The sequence below is a fragment of the Peromyscus leucopus genome, chromosome 8a (genome assembly GCF_004664715.2).
Source record: "Peromyscus leucopus breed LL Stock chromosome 8a, UCI_PerLeu_2.1, whole genome shotgun sequence".
NCBI classification, from domain to species: domain Eukaryota; kingdom Metazoa; phylum Chordata; class Mammalia; order Rodentia; family Cricetidae; genus Peromyscus; species Peromyscus leucopus.
Window position 1 is genome coordinate 48,999,259 of NC_051085.1, and position 22,136 is coordinate 49,021,394.

The window sequence follows — 22,136 nt, forward strand, 5'->3', positions numbered from 1 at the left end:
GGACTGTGGAGTGTAGGAGTGGAACACAGGGAAGGGAGTAAGGTGTCTCTTGCTTGGCACCTTTGTCGTGAAAGGTAAGTTCTTCTCCAAGATGGGTGAGGAGCAGAAAGACGATAGGATGTGGGAGTGGAGTCAGAGCATGTACAAGAGAGACTCACAGCCAGGCCATGCATGGTGCACAGTGGTTTGAGCTCAGGGGACAGCCCTGGGTGAGAGCAGCTTCCTGGAGACAGAGTTCTGGGAAGAAAGCCTCTGGCCTGCACTGATGATTTGCTCTGAGAGCTCATCTGCTAAGGGCAGAAATATAGATCTTTAGAGAGCCTAGGCAGACACTCTGATAGCCCAGTCCTGGCCTCCTGGATTATGCTGCAGTGTAAATAGCTCAGATTTGAACTGGTGAAGACCTTGAGCAGATGGCTATACTCCTCTTTCTGAAGCATCCCAGAAGTCTCTGTTTTATCAGATGCTGTGTTCAGCTACCTGGTGGACAACCCAGGAGAGTGTCTATCAAGCCCCTTGATTGGGTGTTCTCAGCATGAGAGAACTGTGTAGTGGGTAGCCATTCCAGCTTGGATCTGGAAGTTCCAACCCCCATTGAGACTCTGGCAACTGTCACGCCTATGAGGCGGGGCGAGAGGAGGCGTCTTGGGACCCGAGAGCTGGATGGGCCAACGCTTGCTCTGTGCATTCTCTCTGTTCCGGGACCCTGAATGTTAGAGGTGGACTGAGCAGAGCTCCAGAGAACACCGCTGGACTGCGATACACCTTCCCCAGACCCTGCGACCTACCTATCACTTAATTTGTGAGTTACGCCATTAAATAAATATCCTTTTAACTACATGGAGTGGCCAAAATAATTTCACCAATAGAACTGTGTGGTATTTTTTGTGTCTGCATGATCCCACAAGGAGGTACAAGCCCTTCTGAGCCACACAGAACCTCTGAGCCATCTCAAAGCCCAGACTCCAGCAAAAAGGCACCAGCCAGCTTTCTTCTCCAATGCCACAAGAAATGCCGAGAGAGCCAAGGGAGAGAAAGGAGGCTCCAGGCTGGGTGTGCTTGCGAAGAGCAGATGTGGAAAAAGAGACTTGGTGTGAAACCACAGAACGATCTGGAGTCACTCCAGTCCCTCATTCTTGAACTGTCCCTTTTGCCGCTGGATGGCTTCCTTATGCAAGTTGTTCAGCTCTGGTTTGATGACAGGGACCAGACTCCACCCAGCTCTCCGGCCAAAGAGTAGAGACACTCTTTGTGGGTCCAATACCGTGGGAAAGTGTTGTTTGCGTGGAGCGTTTCATGTGAACGCCCATAGGAGTTTCACAGGAGTCTCACTCACGTCAAGCACCAAAACGTAATTTGGCAGCATCCTGTCCTTCACGGCTGGCCCTGCTAGTTTTTCTTCTCTTTAGTACTACACCTCTGCTCACCTGAAGAGGATACAAACTTGCTCTTATGCTGCCTAAATGTGAGCAAATTTGGACCTAAGGCATACGTGAGCTCACATCCCCATCACGCAGGGTGGCCTCCTCTCAGGATTCTTCTACAGTATGTTATCCTTTGAATTGTCGTCTCATCAACAGCTTGGGCTTCTCATGGTGGGTTCCTGTGAAAAGGAGGCCTGAAGAGATGCCTGCTTCGGGACAGGGTGGGATGAGGGTAAAGTGAATTCCCTGGGATCTGCTGTTGCCCGGAAAGCCTGTCTTTGTGATTCATCCCGCACAACACTTTAACACCACTCAGCACAGAGGTGCTGCAGCCATGGTCACGGCAGGAAGTGGACACACACTGAGGAACCTTGGAGACTGGCTTGAAGTCACGTCAGCAACGCATCTCGTCCCTAGACAATCGTTAAACACATTTTATCGGTGGTCTTCTGTGTCAGTGAAATCCCTGGGAGATGTAGCAGTTCCCAAGGGATTGTCAAAGGAGACCCCACACAGAAGGGGATGGAGTAAGCCCTGGGGTGGAGGGGCCTCAGGACTACAGAAGGGAGAGGAGAAGATGAGATCAGGCCCTACAGAGGAGTGGTAAACAACGGGAGACAGGCAAATCTGAAGGCCTTCAGGAAGATGCCAGATGGGAGACACTTGGGAAGTGAAACGCAACATTCTACTCTCCTACACCAGAGGCTGAGAAATGAACCAGCCGAGAACTGCGTTGATGAGGTGTATGTGGGATGCCCTGGGGGTCACTGGGTGGTGATGTTGGTGTCAGTTTGGAGGTTGTATTTCCATCCAGTATTCAATAACGCAGGTGCAAAGAGAAGTGTATGTCTAGTGTTGGATACTTCCTGCTGTGTCTGTGGCAGCGGCTTTAGGGCTTGCTCCTTCCTCTGCTGAAGTCAATAGGAGCCGGGGTCCCCACCACTCTATGACGTCAGCAGTCACCTTACCCCTCTGAGCCTGCCCTTACCTGTGAAACAAAGACAGTGACGGGGGCCTCTTTCTAGAGCAATAATGAGGACTAAATGAAGACTAATCGAAGTGCTTAGCATAGTTGACAGGGGCAGGGCAGAGGAGGGTTATGGGCTGTTCTGTAGACAGGCTCCTGAGAAGTGAGGACACCGTCCCACGTCCTACTCTTTGGTCCACAGCCTCTGAGTCGGTGTATGTGGTCTCCCTGCAGTCCACCAACTCCCAGGGGCCGAGTCAGCCTGTCTATAGGGCTGCCCTCACAAAGCGCAAGAACTCAGGTATGTTTCCAGGGGTGCAGTCGGGGGAAACCGTGGTCTGGTGTGAATGCTGTTTCCCACCTGATGCTGGCTGTGATGGGGTGATGCGATCCGTGAATTTCAAGGGGGAAGGAAGGGGCCCATGGGGCAGAGTGTCAAGGGTACGAACACCTTTCTTTCATGTGTAGAGACAGGAGAGTTTCTATGATAAAACCCCTTTCACTGAGGATTACGGACAGCTTCGTAGTACAGTTGCTTTGCTGTGCCAGGGGGAGAGAGGCATCATTCCACGGAATGACACAGTCTAGTTCGTCTGTTAACTGACCCCAGTGAGACACAGAACGAAGCAGGAGAGCAGGAGAAAGGGATAGGTGTGTGTGGGCGGCACGGACACACACACACACACACACACACACACACACACACAGCACGGTGCTTCATTTGATGTAGAAGTGTGGACCTTGAGAGTAGTATGAAAACACCTAACTGTGGTTCACTAAGAGCCCAATCCTTGGGCTCTTATTTAAGTGTATTTTGTCTCACATCCACTGATGGGTATTTGTGACATCACTCATAACACTAGCCAATTACACAGATATTTTCTGGCCTTGAATCTCTATTTAAGGTGGCCTAGTTTCGTCCTGTTGCTGTGATAAACACCATGACCAAAAGCAGCTTAGGAGAGGAAAGGGTTAATGCACTATTACCCTTCAGGTGACAGTCATTCTTGAGGGAAGTCAGGGCAAACACTGAAGCAGAAGCCATGGAGGAATACTGCTCCAGGCTCACCCACTGGCTCACGCTCAGCTAGCTTTCTTAGACCTCCTAAGCCCACCTCCGAAGGGCTGGGTCCTGGCTGGTCCTCCCACGTCAATCAAGGTCATCTCTTATAGACATGGCCACAGGCCGATCTGATCAGGACAGCTCTTCAGCTGAGGCTCTCTCTTCCAAGATGACTCTAGCTTGTATCAGGTTGAAAGTAAAAACTAGGCAGGATAGGAGGGAACCCCAGCACGATCCTTTAGTGGACTCACGGTGTAAACTGGAACTTACTGTGTTTCTCCACATTGCATATGTCCCACCTAGATCCTGATCCATTTGTACCCTTCACTGATTACTACCATAGAGAACGGACAGCTTTTCTAACAGTCTATTCCAACTTCCCCCATTTAGGTAAAATCTGTATTCTTTTGAAAAAAAAAAAAAGTATAAAGAAAACCAAAACAAGAGGAAGAGAGTTACAAGCAAAGTTGAAGACATCTTGTGAGTCTTAATTAGTCAGAGACCGAAGTCAGTGAGTCCTGTGACTGTATTTTTTGATTATAAAAATAAACCCCAGTAAGAAACTGGCAAACTCAACTCTATCTTATATTGGAATATAACATTTAATCTGCCTTGCAACCACATACTCTAAAATGTGAGTCTAACATCGACTCCCATGAAATTCATAACCATTGTTTAAAGCAGAATTTTTACTTCACGTCACGGTCTCTAAGGAATAACACAGTAAACTTCTCTTCCCCCCACACATATGCTTTCATGAAAGTTTTATTATTTCTGAGAAACTTACAGCACATAATGAGCAAACACTGAGTTTCTTGCAGTGTGTTCTTCCAAGGCGTAGATGCCCCTTTACACTCTTCCACATACCGACGGGCTCAGGCAGCTTTTACAGTGAACTACGTGCTTCTCAGATAATGGTTAAGAAAAGCAAGAGAGGAGATTTGCCTCCTGCCTTAGTCAGGGTTTCTATTGCTGTAAAGAGACACCATGACCACGGCAACTCTTATCCAGGAAAACATTTAATTGAGGTAGTGGCTTACAGTTCAGAGTCTCAGTCCATTATTATTATGGTGTGACGTGGTGCTGGAGAAGTAGCGGAGAGTCCTACATCATGAAGGAAACAGGAAGTAGACTATGCGAGTGTCACACTGAGCGACGCTTGAGCAAAAGAGACCTCAAAGCCTGTCTCCACAGTGACACACTTCCTCCAACAAGGCCACACCTACTTCAACAAGGCCACTACTTCACTAGCAACTACTTCACAAGGCCTCTCTCTTTGGGGGGCATTTTCTTTCAAATCACCATATCCCCCTTATACTGACAAAATATTCACTTAGCTTTTGTTCATCTCATTTTACCTAAATTAAGCAATGAGCAACTAAAAGTTAGGCAGGACTTGACCAGAGGAAGTCAGTATAGAGCCTATGGTAAGAGGAGCCTTTCTGTGTGCCCACTGTTATTTCAGAAGACAGTGAGCTGGATGTACCTGAAGACATCAGTGTCCGGGTCATGTCATCTCAGTCCGTACTCGTAGCCTGGGTGGATCCTCTTGTGGAAAAACAGAAGAGAGTTGTCGCATCAAGGTACACATGCTTATTTCTTATCTTTATGTATGAGAAATACAGCTTCTCTGGCCTTTAAATGAATTCAGTAATTTTCTTTTTAATTTTGTAAAGATTTATTTATTTTACTGTTTATGCATGAATGTTTTGCTTGCATGTATGTATGTGTACCATGTGCATGTACTGGTGCCCACAGAGGTAGAAGAAGGCACCAGATATTCTGGAACTGGAGTTATAGATGGTCGTGAGCCACCATTCGGATGCTGGGAACCAAACCTGGATCCTGTGGAAGAGACCAGTGCTCTTAACCACTAACCCATCTCTCCAGCCTTACTTTCTTTTCTTTTCTGTGTGGGTACCAACTGACCCCTCTTTTACTGTTGAATGGTCCAGTACCCTGTGACAATCTATTTCCTGCAAATCAAATCAGGCCTGGGAGTATAATTCACAGAACAGGAAGTCACATCTCATGGGCTCCTTTTTGTCTTATATGTGGAAATGTCCTGAGTTTGTTGTTCCTTTGCCTCAGTTTCCCTCTGTGCAGTGTTCACTGTGAGAGAAGTCTTCTTGAAGAGTCAAGGCAGGATGAATTTTTATGCAGAGTGGTAGATGTTGGTCTGATGCTGCACACATGACCCCTCAGTAGACATTTGCTGACATCTGAAGTTCGTCATGTCCTGCTTGGTTGTGTGTAACCAAGAGCCCCTTTTCTCTTATTTCATGATGTTGTGCTGTTCTGCCTTTTATACCCATTTGTAGTAGCAACAGCCCAAAACAATCTTACCAAGTTACAATCTTCTTTATGTGAGCTTTATGATTTTCCACATTGCAGAGAAACCCAGTGAATATGGGTAAAAAAAAGTTTGTTCCAAGACTTGATAGTCTATAACAACCAAGAAGAAGCCAAATATTTGTAGCCTGATTATTAGGTGTTAAGTTTTGAACCTATCTACAGCAAGAGAGTGGGACGTACTTTGAAATAAGAGAAATATAATGCTCAGATTATAAATGTATATACACTGTGATCCACAGTAGGTACAGGATGGCCTTGACTGTCTGCTGGTAGACTGACACCTGCTGCTATTGAGGGACCCAGAAGAGTCACTGTGTTTCTCAAGCAGTATACTCTCCCCCAACAGGAAGTGTTCATGTTTACCCTGGGCTTTGGTGTCCAACATCTTGCTGGAAACCAGAGGAAGCTAGACTCTCCTGAGAAGGACTGCTTTGTCCATTGCTGTGCTGAGTCCTCAGCTGATGCCTCCTCCTGCCTTCCACATATAACCAGCAGCACTTGTGTGTGTGTGTGTGTGTGTGTGTGTGTGTGTGTGTGTGTGTGTGTGCCAGAGGTCAGCCTTGGGTGTTGTTCCTCAGGTGTCCTCTGCCTTTTTCTATTTATGGTCTTGAGAGAGGGCTGAACACTGGCCTGAAGCTTGCCAAGTAGGCTAGGTTGGCTGGCCAGCAAGCCCCAGGGTTCTCCTGTCTGGTATTACAAGCATGCCTGACTTTTTTACATGGGTTTTGTGAATCAGACTGGTCCTTACACTTGCCTTGCAAGCACTTTATCAACTGAATTATCTCTCCTGATCCCTGGATAGAACATTCTTCATGCCTCAAAAGCTTTCTATTGAGAAGTAGCCATGAAGAAAAGCTTGATTAAAAGGGGTGCAGTCTTCAGAGTTTGCTGCCCCTAGAGTGCCGAAGATGTCTGCTGTCTGGGTTTTTTTGAGTATCAGTACATTTGGTATTTCTCCCCTTTGCAGATCATACTGGACACCTCTCCAAGCTACTCTGTCCTGCTCTGTTAGAGACTTTGGTTCCATTTTTCACAGCAGTAAATCTATTCAAGACCACATGTTCCCTGTTCTGCTGAGTCTGTAGAACATGTTCAATTGAACATGAAATGAGGCTTTTTTGCACACTTACATGTGCGAGCATGCATGTGTGAGTTTATGCATGCGTGTGTGTGTGTGTGCATATGTGTGTGCATGTGCGTGTGTGTGCGCGCGCGTGTGTGCGTGTGTGTGTGTGTGTGTGTGTGTGTGTGTGTGTGTGTGTGTGTGTACCTGGCTACCTGGAGTCAGTTCTGGTTCTTGGAATTGTCACATTCTTCAGCCCGTGTGCACACACATCACTGAGAAATTAGCTGCTCATAAATTCTGCCTGCCTCCTTTGATCCCTTCCTTTTGTCTTCTCTGTTTGGTCTTTGGAACACTGGGACATTCTGAGTTTTGGACAGCAATGCACTCTGTATTTCTTGGCCTGTCTTCCACACCTTTCCAGGGACCCTGTCTGCAGATTCTTAGAGCCAATGAAATGGTCAAAAGTTTTGATTTTTTTCCTCACATCTCCCTGCTTGCTTTCAGAAGTCACCAGGGAAAAACAAACATCAAGGACTCTGGGATCCCACTTCAAAGACTCTGGTCCACAGGATGATTGTTGTGTGGTTTTCTCATAGACAGTACACCGTGCGCTACCGTGAGAAGGGAGAGTCGGCCAGGTGGGATTACAAGCAAGTCTCTAACAGGCGCGTCCTGGTGGACAACCTGATCCCAGACACAGTGTACGAGTTCGCAGTCCGGATTTCACAAGGTGAACGGGATGGCAAGTGGAGCGCATCCATCTTCCAGAGAACGCCAGAATCCGGTTTGTGTCTGAAATGGCCTTGGGGTTTCTACTCCTCCATTGGAACTTAGCATAATCCAAGAAGTCCGTGGCGACACAGGGCAGCACTGGCAGTTTTTAAGGTCTCACTAACTATAAATCTCACTAGTAGAGTTTGTATGTGTACTTAGAATTAGAGTTGGAGTTTGGGTTTAGAACTATTAAATTAAAAGGGAGAGAGAGAGAGAGAGAGAGAGAGAGAGAGAGAGAGAGAGAGAGAGAGAGAGAGAGAGAGAAATGATAGGGGTTGAGAAGCAATTGTGTTGGGTCCATGCTTTGTACTCCAACGGCCCATTTCTGCCAAAACGTTCTTCTGGCATGTCAAGCCTACCAAACTCCAGTGTTCAGCACACACAGGTTGCTGTTGTGGCCACAGATGTTCCTGGGTGGCCTAGCTTTTGTTGCATGATCTTTCTGAGGCTGGGGTTAATATTTGAGTTTGGGGAAAATCTTTCCTGTAGCCCAGGCTATCATTCAATAACAGCTGGAACTACATCTTTAAAGTTTGTCCTGGGACAGATAGGAAGCATGGCTTTTATCCCAGCACTTGGGACGCAGAAGCGGGCGGATCTATGAGAATCCAAGGATAACCTGGTCTACCTATCAAGTTGCAGGCCAGCCAGGGTAACATAGTTAGAGCCTGTCAGAAAAGCAAAAGTTGTCCTGAAAGGATGCTGCAGATTTTGAATGTCTAATGTAGTAATATTGAGCCAGAAGGGAAACTTGGAATTCCAAAAAGCCTGTTTCTAGATGTGTCTAGACTTGCTGTGTGAGTTGGTTGAAGTGACATGAAGTCACTTCACGAAAAGCTGGCGTACCGCCATCTCTCGTGTGTCATCAATGTGAGCACACCATCTCATTAGTAAATAGTGGGTGAGGGGCCTGTCTCTGTTTGCATGGGGAGGTCCACGAGAGCCTCGTGAAATGTTTGATTTCCTGTCATCGTCTAGCTCCCACCACAGCGCCCGAGAACCTGAATGTCTGGCCGGTCAGCGGCAAGTCCACAGTTGTCACGGTATCCTGGGATGCACTGCCAGAGACAGAGGGGAAAGTGAAAGGTAGGCATCTCCTCCTTACCCTCTGAGTAGCCCTTCTGAGCAATGCTACTTTGGTGACCCTGACAAACACGTGATGCTCTAGACAAGCAGCATGTATAGTGAGGTGCTAACTCGGGGACATGGAGGCTTCGTTCAGATGTACATTATCTGAGAGCCAGGCAGGTACCTGCCAGTTATTCTTGTCGTCTTTCTGTAGGCAGGATCTTCAGCATAGCCTCCCTGGAGATATTTGTAACTGTACTATGTGCTACCATATCATTTATACCCTGTGCTAATTCTAGAGCTTTCCATTGTGCCTGAGAGATCCTGAAAGTAGAAGCTGGCAGGGGTCTGCCAGGACCATAAAGATCTTTAAGGAGACCATAAATACTTCTAATGGAGCTGAAAACCTTAGGTCATAACTTCCAGAAAGTGGATTTGTTTCGTAAATTTCAGCCTGTATTGATTTATTTGGGTCAAGAAAAGGATTATAAAAAAATAGAGGTAAAGAGTATCGGAGCTTTAAAAGAATAAAAATAGAATGGGATATGTACAGCAAGTGAAGCTGAAAAGTAGTCTGTTGGGACTGTTGAGAAAGCCCAGAAATATTTTCATTTCAATGTAAAAGTTTCAGAAATCTGAAGACATTTAAAGATTCACATTGGGTTTTGCCTGGCTTTGCTGACAAGTATGCCCTCACAGTAGGAAAGATGGAATCCTTATTTAGAGACAGGAATCTTTCTATTGTTATTAGGTAGTTTAGTTAGGGCTTTTGTTGCTGTGAAGAGACACCATGACCATGGCAACTTTTAGAAAGGAAAACATTTAATTGGGGTGGCTCACTTACAGTTCTGAGGTTCAGTCCGTTATCATCATGATGGGATATGGCAGTGTGTAGGCAGACATGGTGCTGGAGAGGGAACAGAGTTTCTACATCTTGCACAGGCAACAGGAAGTGAGACACTGGACGGTATCTTGAGCATAGAAGACCTCAAAGTCTGCTCCCACAGTGACACACTTCTTCCAACAAGGCCACACCTACTTCAACAAAGCCATGTCTCCTAATAGTGCCACCCCTTATGAGCTTATGAGGGCCAATTACATTCAAACTACCATGTTAGGTTTGGGAGAGGCAAATTTAAGTCTGATATACCCCAAAGCTCTGAGAAGTTTGTTTAGGCTTAGAGAAACACAGAAAACCATGACCAGTCTCCTTTGAGAATTTCCTGATGGAAACTATTGAACGGTTCATTTTTTTTTCATTCAACCGTAAGATGACTTGGCTCACATGTAGTGTGCCTTTTCATAGGAAAACGGGCCTCCAGGAGGACGATTGGTGTGATATTTTCTGTGCTTATTTTCTTTTCACTCTTTTAGAAAGAATGGACTTTTATTATTCTTTTAGCTTGTCCCCATCCCCCACAGGAACAAATGAAGAGAATATATATTTAGCTGGCCCCTTTAACTTGTGATTGCTATGAAAACATACACATGGCCCCGTATATAAGGACCGCAGTGCTGGAAAGGCCTCTTTTCGGCAGATTAGATTTTCAGCTTTTGACAACAGCAGTCACTGCCCACCTAGCGGATTTATTTTCACAATACTGACTCATTCTTTTTCTAGCTCACATCTTAGTGCCTATCACAAATAATGCCAAAGGAAGCCACATGTCACCAGCTAAATATTGCGAGAAGTAATGATAGCTACTGAGTTCTTATAGATGGAAGATTTGTGTATCTTAACCCTGTAGAGTTTCCATATGGGTATAATTGTGAGATTAAAATTCATAGTTAATTGGGGGCATAGTAAGAGAGCACACTTTTTGACATGGTTAAGCATTTTTCTAGATGTGCTTAATCCTCTAAGGAATCATAAATATGTGATTTTATAGCATGAGGGCTCTCACTTCTCTACAGTGACTAGTTCTACGAGAAAAGGATGCTGGGTCTCCCCAGACAGATGATGCAAAGACATTTCTAGTTGGAATTTTTTAGTGTACTTTTTAAAGCTTAGACCTTAGAGAAAGGGGAAGACTTCCCCATACTCATGTAACTGCTTGTTCTGAGGCCATTCTCATATTAACTTGGTATGTTATTTGAATCTTAAATTCATTGAGAGAATAGGCAAGGACGTTTTTTTTGTTGAACATTAAAATTACACTGTGAAATATGACTTTGGCTTTCATTGTTGCATATATATGTACATATTTCTAAATATGTACATGCAACCTACTCAGCCCATCTAATATTATTTGTATGTATGTGATTTCAGGGCTGACCACTTGGGAGGGTTAGGAGGGGGCAGAGGGAAAATGGTGTAACTATATTTTAATTTTAAAAAATAAAGAACAAGATTAAAAATATAAATAAATATAAACAAAATTCACATGTAATAAAAAGAAACAGTTCCTTACACTGGACTGCACATGGTTTTCAGACTCCAAGGGCATTATGTGCTTGTAGACAAGCCAATAAAAATGGAAGCATTAGGCCGGGCGGTGGTGGCGCACGCCTTTAATCCCAGCACTCGGGAGGCAGAGGCAGGCGGATCTCTGTGAGTTCGAGGCCAGCCTGGTCTACCAAGTGAGTTCCAGGAAAGGCGCAAAGCTACACAGAGAAACCCTGTCTCGAAAAACCAAAAAAAAAAAAAAAAAAAAAAAAAAAAAAAAAAAAAAAGGAAGCATTAGGAACATACAGCCCTATTAGTGGCTTTTCCTCACAGTTTTGAATATTATGAAATATTCTCAGCAGCACAGAGTGAATAAAAACTTTTATAATTCTTGCAAGAGTGAAGATTTATGACAAATATGGTATTTTTTTCTGAGTTAATGTACTAAAAGTCACTTCATTTGGTAAATGAAATGTGATGTGAGCAATTATTCAGAACCAGTTCCTGGGAGTCAGCACTTTTGTGGTCCTTGGTTTCTTGCATTGGCGTATGTAATGCCACTATAGAAACTCTGTAAATTAATGGAACCCCCCAAACTAGTACATATATTTGATCAGTTGTATAAAGATAACTGCCCCCACCCTGTGTGCTTCATGTGCTAAAAACAGCAAGCTGCCTGCTTGCAACTTCCGAGGGCTCAAATGAGTGTGAGCTGGCCTTGCACCCCATTCTTCTGCTGCAGCTGTTGGCCAGGTGTGCATCACCAGGGTGTGAGCTTCAGCAATGTGTGTTCTAATTCCTTCTGCCCACACTGTCTGTCTGCCGGATACAGGACTGTGTTCATTTTCTTCCTTCCAACCGTCTGCCAAATCATTTCAGAATACATTCTTTCCTATGCCCCGGCTCTCAAACCATTCGGAGCAAAGTCCCTCACCTTCTCTGGACACACTACTTCTGCCCTGGTGGACGGTCTGCAGCCGGGGGAGCGCTATCTGTTCAAAATCCGGGCCACAAACAGGAGAGGCCAGGGGCCACACTCCACGGCCTTCATTGTCACTATGCCAACAAGTAAGCATTGTGTGTTTGTGCTTTCCTCTCTCTCATTCCTGCTGTTTGTTTTGTGTTACTTCGAATCATGCTTTGGGGTTTAGAAACGCTCAGTTGGTGGGTTTTCAGGGCTGAGTTTGCTCAGCTATTTCTGAAGTATTTTGTAGTCCCCTTTGAAATCAATCTTTCCCAAAACTAAAATGTTACTACTGATATTAATAACTTATTTACAGCATTGTCAACATATTAGTTACATGATTACTTTAGTTTAGTATTTAGTTTGGGGCTTATACTGGGAGGGAAAGAACACATTTGTAAGCTTAATATGGCATTTTAATTGTTAGCCTTCTGCTGCAAGCATTAAAACGTTCACTTTGTATTCTGTTATTTTGGAGTGTAACATTTCTCAGAAGACTTTCAATTGTTTGGTTTGTCTGATCAGTATTAAAGCCAGCAAGTTCGCAAAGATCTGGACATGGGGGGGACTGTTTGTGGACCATGCATCCTTTGTTACTTCTCGACATTTATTCTGGATATGCACAGCTCTCCCCTTCACTGTGTGCTGTGAAGACCCACAGTTTCATGCAGGAAGACACTGAAAAAGATGTTTCTTCCTTCTAGGTCCTCCTGTTGCCATATAAATTCCTTTCCAATACAGTCTCCCTCCCCTCCGTCCTTCTTTCAAGACAGAATGAATCACAGGATATGTTTAAGATATTATTTTGCCAACCTGGGGCTCTATTTTAAGCCTTATTTGGGGGATACAAATACATCCATTATGAAAGAAACTTGAAGTCAGAGAGGAAGCAAGTGAAAGTGTGCTGAGGGGAAGCAGGGGTCCCCTGTGGTGCTTCAGAGTGTACGAGCTCGGTGCTCGCTCCTGTCGCTTACACGTTCCTTCGGTCATTCCACTGTGACTTGGAGTGCAGGTCACTTGACATTAAGAACAGCCATACTACATTGCTAACACACTGATGATTAGCTTAAGAAAGTCCTATGTAAGATCTTGCACTTACAAAACCAGTGACTCATAGTCATCCCTCAGTATTTTGGGGTTGGTTCCAACACCCCCAGTGCTACCAGCTCTGCAGACGTTCAAGTCCTTTTTCTGAAATAGGAGTGTTTGCACAGGACCCATACACACATTTCCCCATATACTTCAGCTTACTTACACAGCAATAGAGTGGAAATGCTGTGTGAATGCTATGTTATTTCGGGGGGCGGGGGGTGGGGATGAATCTATACATGGTCAGTACAGACACATTTTTTTCCCTTCAAACATTTCTGAAGCAAGATTGGCTGAATCTGAGGCTGCAGACTCCCTGGATGCAGAGGACTGACTGTACATCTAGGCACTCATTCCAGAATTTCTTCAAATGATAAACTGTGGCGTCCCTTGATTCAGTCCACACATACATTCTAGAACTCTGCTATCTAAAGTGAAAATAAAACAAAAACAAAAAGAATGTCATAATTGGGAATGTGCGTGTTTAGTGTGCTAAGGAATTAGAAGTGATCAGTTATAATGAGAAATTCAGAACACCTCCACCCTGGATGGTGGTTACTACTGAACCTCCTCTGACACCCGTCCTTTAAAAATCTGTTCCAGCCAGTTCCACGGAGACCAGCCCACGCCAGGATGGGAGGAACACACCTCAGCCTTCTCCCCTGCTCCCAAAGCTGCAGCTTCTTCAGAACCCACTCCCCCCGCCAAAAATGCCAAGGATGTTCTCCTTGACTTAAAGAACAAAATCCTGGCTAACGGTGGGCTGCCCAGGAAAAACCAGCTTCGCTCTAAACCAGGAGAGCTGGATCCCCAGGCCACAGAAGTCACTGGTGAGGAGGAACTGGATTCCCTAGAAGACCCTCGTTCATCACGGTTGGAGACCCTAGACCAGAGGCGACCCCTAAGGGTACCGAGTAGATCTGGTCCTTGGGTTCCAGCTCCTGGCAGGACTCCATCAAGGGCTGGCCTGCCAGTGCCACCCCGAAAGGAAGGGATGGACAGGCGTGGCCCCTCACTGGTCCCCCACCCTCGTCCAGGAGTTGAACCTTCAGTGACAGCCTCTTCTGCCTACTCCCGGCTCAGCTCTACAGACAATGATTCTGTGAACCAAAATGAGGATGATCAAGATGTCTCCCCCGGCCCTAAAGCTGCTTCTTCCCAGTCACCTAAGGATCCAGTCGGGTCACTTAAGAATTCAGTCAGGTCCCAGCCAACCTCGACCCCTAGCCGCCATGTGGCTTCTCACATGCTCAGGGACAAAAGCCGGCTGCTCCCAGGGGCAAAAGCAGAGTCCTCTGCATCGACACATTCTCATTCTTCCACCAGTGAGGAAGATTCCAGTGCTGCAGCCCAACCCTCGGGGCTTTTCCCACTGCACAGAGGGCTCACCAGACCACACTCCAGATCCCAGCTTTCCAGGGGCTGGAAGGACCGCCAGGGTGCCCCCGCCTCCAGGTCCCACACACCTTCCCAGACTGCCGTGTCGCCCTCCGGCTCTTCTCACCCCTTGGCCTTGACAGAAGGCTCCCAGGAAGAGAACACTGACGCCGGGGACACTAGAAGGCAGGCTGAGGCCACTGCACAGACCCAACAGACCCGGCCTGCCTTGGTGCACTTCAGTTTGACACGGAATAAACCCTTCACTGCCCAGGGCAGAAATCCGAACAGATTCTCCAGATTCCGGGGACTAAGGCTGCAGCCCTCTGGGTCCCCTCAGTCTACCTCAGCTCCGAAAGTCCTCACCAGGGCTTCTTCACAGCCTGCATCCCACACCAGGCCTGGCTCTGATGTCTATGGAGATGGCGAGGATGAAGAACCACTTTCAACCACTGTGGTCAACGATCGTACACCTTCCTCCTCCTCCAGGCACCCAGCCTCTGGGGGATGGGACACCCTAAGAAGAGGTCCCCAGAGAGGGGCCAGCTTGTACAGAAAGGACCCCACCCCAGAAAACCCCAAAGCTGCTGGAGCAGATGTACATCCTGAGGGCAAATCCCCTCTGACCTCCACGGTACAAGACTTTCAACAGAGCACCAACGAGGATGCTCACCAAATATCCCCAGGGCCCACCACCCGCCAGTTGCCCCCTGCTCGGCTTCCAGCATCAAGATCACAGCCCTTCCCCGGGTCCACGGTTCCCCGAAGAATGGTGCCTGGCCGCAGCTCAGAGGTTTCCAGTTCTCAGAGCAAGGATGACGACAGGTCACTTTCCCAGCCCAAGCTGTTGCGTGACCGCCTACGCACAGCGAACTCCGGTCGGATGCTCCCCGCAGCCCCCCAGAGTCGGCATGAGGATTTCCAGAGCAGCTATGAAGATAACAGTACCGAAGTGGAAGACCCAGATCCCCGGGCTCCCACTCACTCGGCTCGTGCCAAAGATGCCAACCAATCCACTCTCAGACATCGTCAGGGGGGCTCCCAGCCGGGGAACGGTGATAGAAGCCCTCAGCCCAGTCACACGGGGGCCTCTGTGAGACCCAGTCGGCCTGGCAGCTCCCATCCTCGGACCCAGGTTTCCAGCAGGGCTGGGGTCCAGGCCACACCAGTGAAGAAGATCTCACCTTCCAAGGGTCCCCTGCCACCCGAATCTCAGCAGTCCGTCTTTGCTGAGGAGGAGGAGGAGGAAGAGGAAAACGAAGGAGTTTTAAAAGGCAAGGAAGACTCTCTGTCTACCTCAGTTTCAAAGTGGCCTTCTTCCTCCTCCCGCAGGGGTGACAAGTATGGGGACAGAAACTTTGACAAGGACAAGGCTGCCATTGCGTTGGCTCCCCAGGGGGGAAGCCTTGTGCAGGAAGAGAACACCATTCCTGGAAGGCGACCACCAGGTAGCCCTTCAATAGTCTCACACCCATCTCCCCGGTACCAGCCTCGAAACCCTGCTACGGCAAGCCCCACTGGCAGCACCCACTCTTGGCCAAGGTACACCACCCGAGCCCCTCCCAGCTACGCCTCCACAACCCCCATGCTCTCCTTGCGCCAGCGGATGCAGCGGAGATTCCGGACCCCAGTCTCGCGCCAGCCCCCAAGACCCGTGCTTACACAAGGTAAACTGGTCCTCACCTAGGGCCACCCAACCTGTTCTGTTTCCTTCTAGAAAGGGCTCAGTGGCTCAAATTGGGTTTTTTTGTTTGTTTGTTCATTTTAAAGCTTATTTTGTGTGACTAAGCTTCCCCAATAACCAAGCAGGCATCATTCCCACTTGTTTGTTTAGCTGTGTGTCGGGGGCGGGGATGGGTGTGCCCTGTGGCCTCTCTGCTTTTAGATGGGTTTGACCCTTGCCAGAGACCAGAACTGCCGACTTCAAGTCACATCAACCGGAGATGTCTGAGCTGCATTCGGGCTCCTAACATGAAGTCACCCTCCAAACTGTCCCTTCGACTGTGAAGATGTGTCATAGCCAGATGTTGTTTTCACTTGGCAGAACATATTTAAGGAACCAACACTAATAATACATATTATGTGTGTGTGTATGTATGTATGTATATATATATATATATATTATATATTTATATTATATATTTGTGTGTATATATGTGTATGTTTATATGTATGTGTATGTGTGTGTGTATGTGTGTACATTTGTATGTGTGTGTGTGCGCACATACTCGTTCATGTATACTGGCTTGTCTTCTGCTTGGTTCACCCTTATCTTTTGCATATAAAACTCAACCAAATAAACCCTAGTTCAATTTCAAATGCCTTCTGTAGGAATTGCTTAAGACATTTCATTCACGAAATGGTGTCTATAACCTGCAGAAAGCATGTGGTAAAGTTGTCATAGAGTTGGGTCAGGCTAACATAGGCCCTGAATTCTGTAACAGACAACAGAACATAGACTGCTATGAACTAGGGTCCATGTGAACCCGCAGGGCAGGGTCCGAGGCATTTGTGACACCTTTGTGTTCAGTTGAACCTGGCACTTCTTTCCCATGTAACTGGAGTTTTTTAGAACGTCTTCAACAAGTGTGTTAGAATCTGGTGGTATTCTTTACTGATTCATTAATTCATTTGAGACAGTGCCTCACTCTGTAGACCTTCCAACATAAAGCAGTTCTCTTGTTTTAGCCCCTGAGTGCTGAGGTCGCATGAATCGCCACACCTGACAGCATTTGTTAATTTGCTTGATGCAATGGCCCATGTTGGGATGGTTTTTCTACTATGACTTTTTAAAGTGACAGCCGCATTAACAGATGTAGAGCTAGATGTAGAGTTTGCCAATGCCTTGCATGTAATAGAACCCAACACATGCTTTCTGTACAAGGGAAGGCATGAACTAAGTCTGAAAAGCAGTGGTGTCAGAAGCCCTGACACTTTTCCTGAAGGCAGGCTGGGCCACAGAGTCTCCTAGCTGAGAATAAATGCCGCTGTCTCCCTGAAGAGCTGGTCCAAAACAACTCAGTCAATACTTCTCAAGCTGTACTGCAGGGCCCGGCATACTGGGACAACACCGCGTGACTACAGAGACCTGGGACAGGGTCCCTGGAAATAGCTGTCCTGTTTGATGGCCTTTAAAACTCCTTAGAGATCATCTCCATTGTTCAGACACCTTCCCGATCTTCAGGTGAAAATGAGGCTAGAGCTACTGAGGTCTGAAACTTCACGTACAAAGGTACTAAGGAGGCCCAGTCTCTGTCCCCCAGCACTGTCAGGATGTCACTTGACTGTCCTTCTGTAGAAGTCACAGTGGGAGCTCATTATCTCATACGTAGATGCTGTTGGTGGAAATTCTGTTTTGTGTTCGTTGGAAATGAAGTGCTCGCACTTACAGTTTGGTGAAGTCAATGGTCTAGCAAGATTGAATTTACTAGGAACTGTTTTTTCTCTTCCCTGCTGTGTAGGTTATAATGGAAGACCAAATGTAGAAGAGAACATACCCCCTGGTAGTATTGGAAAACCGAACGGACAAAGAATTATCAATGGTCCTCAAGGAACAAAGTGGGTAAGGTAAACTTCTTCACATGCTCAAGGTGTTCTTATGCTGTTGGGAAGAGAAAAATCACAGATGCTGTGTGCCAGTAAATCAAGTAGTCTGCCCCTTCCCCTCCCTTCTCCTCCCCTCCTCTCTCCTCTCTCCTACCCTCCCCTCTCTTTTCCTTCCCTCCCCTCCCTTCCCCTCTCTTACTGATAAATTTTCCGTGTACTCCAGCTGGCCTCCAACTTGAGATCCTGCTGCTTCGTAGCCTCTCTGGCACTGGGATTATACAGGTGCCCCATCCTGTCTACCTAATAGTTTAACAGCTTAAGAAAGAGGAAAAGTCAAAAGTTTCTACTTGGTAAACTGAGGATATCTCTCATGTTCAGCCAATTCACTCCGCAATAGAAACTTTCTCTTTTTTCATCTTTAGTTCTAACTACCTTAAATATAATTGTTTTCAATGTCTAGAAAGTCTTTGGTGATCAGTGAGGCTTGGCCTTGGAAAACCTCACTGTGGAATTTTCCATTTGTCCTGATTGACAGGAAGATAAGAGAAATTCATGGCCTCACCACAGCAGTTACCTAGAGCCTAAGAATGGCTTCTCCTATGTCCCTCCCTGTATTTAATTTTTATTTTTAGTTTAGTGTATAATTTGATGTTGCATGTATTTTCTGTTAGCTGTCTCAAATCCTCTGTAAAAGAGACAGTTAACCAAAGAAAAAACTCTACACCAAGTAGACAGTTTTATCAGCTAATCCCTTGAATCCAATATTGTCTGACTGAAATTGAAAATATGTCAGAGTGCTTTTTGTTTACACAACAAATATGCTAAACTCCTTCCTGGGGCTACGATAAATGTTTAGGGCATTTTTGTGGGTTGAGTGTAGTGAATATCAAACAATATGCAGGGCTTGAAAATATTCTTTGAAAGAACAAAAAAATCTCACTGTGGAATTGCCGGTCAAGCTTTCTACTTAAAATGAAAAGGTTTAAAAAAAATATACTGAGGGTCTCTGAAAATTTTCATCACAGATGACCTAAGGATGAGAGCCGTGCCAATCAAAATAGAATTGTTTTATAAATGGTTCCAAATTGAAAAAAGTCTTGACACTACATACCATCCTAGCCATAGGCTGAGAGTTGGCCAGAGATGATTTTGAAAGTAGGGTCTATAATAAATGTCTCAGGATGATTTTTGCATCACGGGTATGTAGAGATGGGTCTTGGGTGTTTCTCAGCATGGGGTCACTGGGGCCCTGTCAGGCCATTGTGTATCTGAAGACACTAACAGATGAGGAAGCTGCTGGTCCAGGACCACCGCAATTAAGGGACTACCATGGAAAAGCATGAGATTCTTCCTCAGAGGGAAAATGAGAAATTTTTAAGTTTTATAATTCCTTAGAATAAGAAATTTCTGTATGTATTCTGTATTTTATAATATTTCAATAAATTAAAATTGTTTAATTCAATAATCAAAATTTTATTTTTAACGTAAGTAGCACAGTGAAAACATTTCATATTTTTAAAGCAACTGGTGATATCTGTTCATTTGATCATTAAAGATAAGGAATACTAGAAAAGGAAACAAACATTCTGTACTCCAAACTACTTCTCAGAAGTGACCCCTTGGTGACAATTTGGTGGATACCCTTCCAGAACTTGGGTCTTTGACATTTTCAAGCTTATGTATAAAGTGCATTTTTTTTTTTTTTTGCAAAATAATCAGTCCTGTTACCTGGGTATGCATGAAGTTAGGTCACTACATACAAGATTCACACATTCCTCTCCTGAATGCTGATGGCCCATTATTTATTTAAGTTCTTCTATCAATTGAGGGATCCTTAGGTTGGTTCTGTTCACGATGTACTAAATGGTTGAAGCAAAGTACCTGGGATGTCTTTTGCATATTTCAGAAGCAAAACAGCTCATCTAGGTGAGCAGTTGTGTTACAACACAAGCAATACAATACAAGATACAACTGCATCTAATTTTGCAAACCTTGCAAACGATAGTGACAAGCTTGCTTTGTCTTGTGTCCTTTCTTTTTTCTGTGGATGCTCACATGTCTGGACACATAATTGGGGATGTGAACATTTGGGGCTCCCCAGTACCTCCTTCCATCTGTGTTGTCTTGGTTTAGGTTGTGGACCTGGATCGTGGGTTGGTCTTCAATGCTGAAGGGAGATACCTCCAAGACTCACATGGCAATCCTCTCCGGGTGAGACTCGGGGGAGATGGTCGCACCATCGTGGGTGAGTGAGACTGATTCCTGGGAACAAAAGCTGAGTGAGCTGTGGAATAGCTTTGGTCTTCACCACACACACCCCTTGTTTCTAATGGTTGCCCGGGGTCTTGTCACTTTTACCCATGTGGGAAGAAGGTCCCCAAATGGGGCCAGAACACAGCATTTTCCTCATGGCCTTGTGTCACCCTATTTCTTCAGATACTACCCTCTGCAAATATCCTCTAGTTTGTTCTTGAACTTGGCCATTTAGAGCTCAGGTCAGAAAAACAAAGCACACAGGCCAACCTCTGTACGGCCTGATTTGGAAGACTGTGAGCCCAGAATAGTTCTTACATTTTAAAACAATTCTTCCTCCGTGCCCCAAAAGAAGAATGTCTTGTGACGTGGTAAAATTATATGAAATTCACATTTCACTGTCCATACGCAAAAGCTTCGTTGGAATACAGAAACATTTATTTATGTATCCTCTAGCTCATGGCTTGTGTGTTGTTTATGCATTGTCTCTTGTGTGTTTTGCTCGACAAGGGCTGGGTTGAATTGCTCCATCTGGCCTGAAAAGCTTAAAATACTTACTCTCTGGACTTTTGTGGAAATGTTTGTGGGCCCTGGCCCAGCCTAGCGTGTTTTCTACCCCAGGAGCAGAAACAAAGGGCCAAGAACTGCTTCCCTTAACAGACAGTTTTCTCTGGGAATGGTGCACACTGACTTGAGAGTTTATATAGTTCCATAGTGGGAATGATGGACAGACCCCCAAGCCCACCTCTCTGGATAGTAGCAAATATCACCACTGCAGATGCACAAGCAGCTACTCCCCTGCCTTTCACTGATTAAAGCATAGGCACACATAAGCTTCGAGAAGGCACTCTCTTGTGTTTTCTGGCCCCCGATTGTTTCACCTTGTTGCATATCTCTTGCTTGATGTTATTTCAGATCTGGGAGGAACTCCCATGGTGAGCCCTGATGGCCTCCCCCTCTTTGGGCAGGGGAGACATGGCAAACCTCTGGCCAGTGCCCAGGATAAACCCATCTTGAGTCTCGGAGGGAAGCCCTTGGTGGGTTTGGAGGTCATCAAAACAACTACTCATCCTCCCACCACAACCATGCCACCAACCACAACGATGACCACCACGGTGCCAACCACCACCACCCTTCAACCCACTACCACCCGCCGGACTACCACCACAACCACCCGCCGGACAACCACCACCACCCGCCGCACAACCACCACCAGGCGTCCCACAACTACGGTCCGAGCTACCCGGAGGACAACTACCACCACCACCACTCCAGAACCTACCACCCCTTCTCCTACCTGTCCCCCTGGGACCCTGGAACAACAGGACGAAGCTGGCAACCTTATAATGGGCTCAAATGGGATCCCAGAGTGCTACCCTGAGGAAGGTAACCAGCTTTGTTCTCATCTAGACAACTTACTTGACTAGTATACCACAAGTCAGAGGTGGGTCTCAGAGCCTGCCAGAGATGGGGGAGTACTAGGCAGAGGAGAATGACGGCTAGACAGAGGCGTCTTGAATCCCAGGGACTTTGTTTGGCAACACTGTGATACAGTCAGGGTTGTCAGATTCAGTAACTAAGAAATACAGTGTGAAATGCACCGCATCACATATGTATATATATGGTGTAAACATATATACATTTGTTGTACATCTAAAAATGCAGGGTGTCTTTTGTTTGTCTAACAATTGAAACTTAGTATTATTGGTTTGGGCTATGTTTCCTTAGGTGCTTTCTACTGTGAATTGGGTGTGTGTGTGTGTGTGTGTGTGTGTGTGTGTGTGTGTGTGTATACGTGTGCATG

General features: G+C 46.1%; 1 protein-coding gene across 1 annotated transcript in view; it reads left to right on the forward strand.

Annotated features, from left to right (window-relative positions):
• The window catches only part of Fndc1 (fibronectin type III domain containing 1), an 88,006-nt gene that overhangs the window by 38,963 nt on the left and 26,907 nt on the right, over nucleotides 1-22,136 (forward strand). The window contains 10 exon segments of the mRNA XM_028860319.2: nucleotides 2,594-2,692; nucleotides 4,920-5,037; nucleotides 7,472-7,659; nucleotides 8,628-8,735; nucleotides 11,983-12,171; nucleotides 13,760-13,810; nucleotides 13,813-16,200; nucleotides 17,995-18,095; nucleotides 20,213-20,324; nucleotides 21,248-21,718. Of these exon segments, the coding sequence (XP_028716152.1) occupies nucleotides 2,594-2,692; nucleotides 4,920-5,037; nucleotides 7,472-7,659; nucleotides 8,628-8,735; nucleotides 11,983-12,171; nucleotides 13,760-13,810; nucleotides 13,813-16,200; nucleotides 17,995-18,095; nucleotides 20,213-20,324; nucleotides 21,248-21,718 (3,825 nt within the window).